The sequence below is a fragment of the Peromyscus eremicus genome, chromosome 4 (assembly GCF_949786415.1).
Source record: "Peromyscus eremicus chromosome 4, PerEre_H2_v1, whole genome shotgun sequence".
NCBI classification, from domain to species: Eukaryota; Metazoa; Chordata; class Mammalia; order Rodentia; family Cricetidae; genus Peromyscus; species Peromyscus eremicus.
Window position 1 is genome coordinate 63,912,411 of NC_081419.1, and position 1,813 is coordinate 63,914,223.

The following is a 1,813-nucleotide window of genomic DNA, read 5'->3' on the forward strand; positions in this document are numbered from 1 at the left end:
ATCAAAAATAAGTTAAGAAAATGAGGAAGTAACTTACTCTGCCTACAGAAATCCTACCTACTAACAAATTCAATGAGAGCAGGGTTCAATGCCTTCAGTTGATTATACATATTACATTTAAACCTGTAGTAGCATGGAGGACCTCAGTTAAGCTCCATAGATTAGGAAAATAAAAAAAGAAGTACATTTGGGGAAGGGTTTGGATGGAGAAATTGAGTCTTGAGAGGAATAGAGAATGTATCACACACAAGTAAAAAATGTCAAAGAACAGATTTAATTAAAATGTTTCATTAGACATACAACATGGACAATATAATAATTTGGTTGCTGTATTTCTATGCAAAATAATGTTCTACTAACTTTCAAAAGTAACAGAGAGATCATAATAGTCATTAACATCTAAAAGGGCAAATATAGATGTAACAGTCTATGTGAGAACTGTGGTTGCAATACAATCAGTGTACATAGTCCATTGCACTATGTTCTAAGCAATAATCTTCTCAGAGCTACAATCACATCCTTGTTCCTAAGGCTATATATCATGGGATTGAACATGGGAGTTAGAATAGTGTAAAAAAGGGAGAGGAGTTTGTCACTTACTGCAGAATGTGTTGACTTGGGCATTAAGTAAGTAATAGATGCAGAGCCAAAAAACAAAACCACCACCACCAGATGGGAAGAACATGTGGAGAAGGCTTTTGCCCGTCCTTCAGCAGTTGGCAACCTCAGGATGGTGGCAATGATTTTGCTGTATGATGTCAGAATTAGTAAAAAAGGGATTGCAGCAAGCAAGATAGCCACTACATAGACATACAGTTCATTAACAGAAGTGTCTCCACAGGCCAGCTTAAGTACAGGGGGTATGTCACAGAAGAAGTGATCTATCTGGTTAGAGTTACAGAAATGTAGAGAGAATATCTGACAGGTTTGTCCTAGCTGGAATGGCATGCCACCAAGCCAGGAGCCCACTGCCAGCTTTGTGCACTTGGCTGGGTTCATGACCAGAGGATAGTGCAGAGGGTTGCAGATGGCCACATAGCGGTCGTAGGACATCACAGCCAGGAGAATACTTTCAGTAGCTGCCAGCATTAGGAAGAAACACATTTGTGTGGCACAGGCCAGAAGAGAAATGCTTCTGTCCTGGGTCCAAATGCTATACAGAATCCTAGGTAGAGTGACTGATACATAGCAGATTTCCAGAAAAGAAAAATTTGACAGGAAAAAATACATGGGTTTGTGTAGTGCAGGATCAATCCTGGTTATTAAAATTATGAAGCCATTTCCAATTAGGATAATTAAGTACATTATGGAGAACATCCCAAACAGAAAGCCCTGAAGGTTGGGAAGGTCAGAGAATCCGAGGAGGAGAAACTGGGTCTCTGCGGAAGTATTGTCCTCTTCCTTGATGTCTGTGTGTTTCATCTGTGGGGATGATTCAATCAGAAGTACATTTTCTTATCCTCACTTTTACTGTATCATTCAGAAATGTTGTTGTATTTGCATGGTTTTCAGCTCTGCTTACAAATATATATATATATATATATATATATATATATATATATATATATATATATATATATATATTCATCAAGGGTGATATATATCTTGATGAACTCAGACTGTGTCCTGACATATATTCTTTGTCACTAAATATACCTTTGAGGTAAATGCTTCTGTTTTCCACCTCTCTACTGGGTACATAATATATATTCTTCTTAATGGCACAATGACGCATACTCTTTTAAATTATTATGTGAATATTCAAAGGGCAAATTACGAATTAATGATTTTATTTTCAGTTGGCTGCTAAATT

General features: G+C 37.1%; 1 protein-coding gene across 1 annotated transcript; it reads right to left on the reverse strand.

Moving 5' to 3' along the window:
• Positions 1–477: 477 nt before the first annotated feature.
• On the reverse strand, positions 478–1,422 carry LOC131908266 (olfactory receptor 10AG1-like). The gene has a single exon (XM_059259317.1). The coding sequence runs from the start codon at positions 1,420–1,422 to the stop codon at positions 478–480; it is 945 nt and encodes a 314-aa protein (XP_059115300.1).
• Positions 1,423–1,813: the final 391 nt, after the last annotated feature.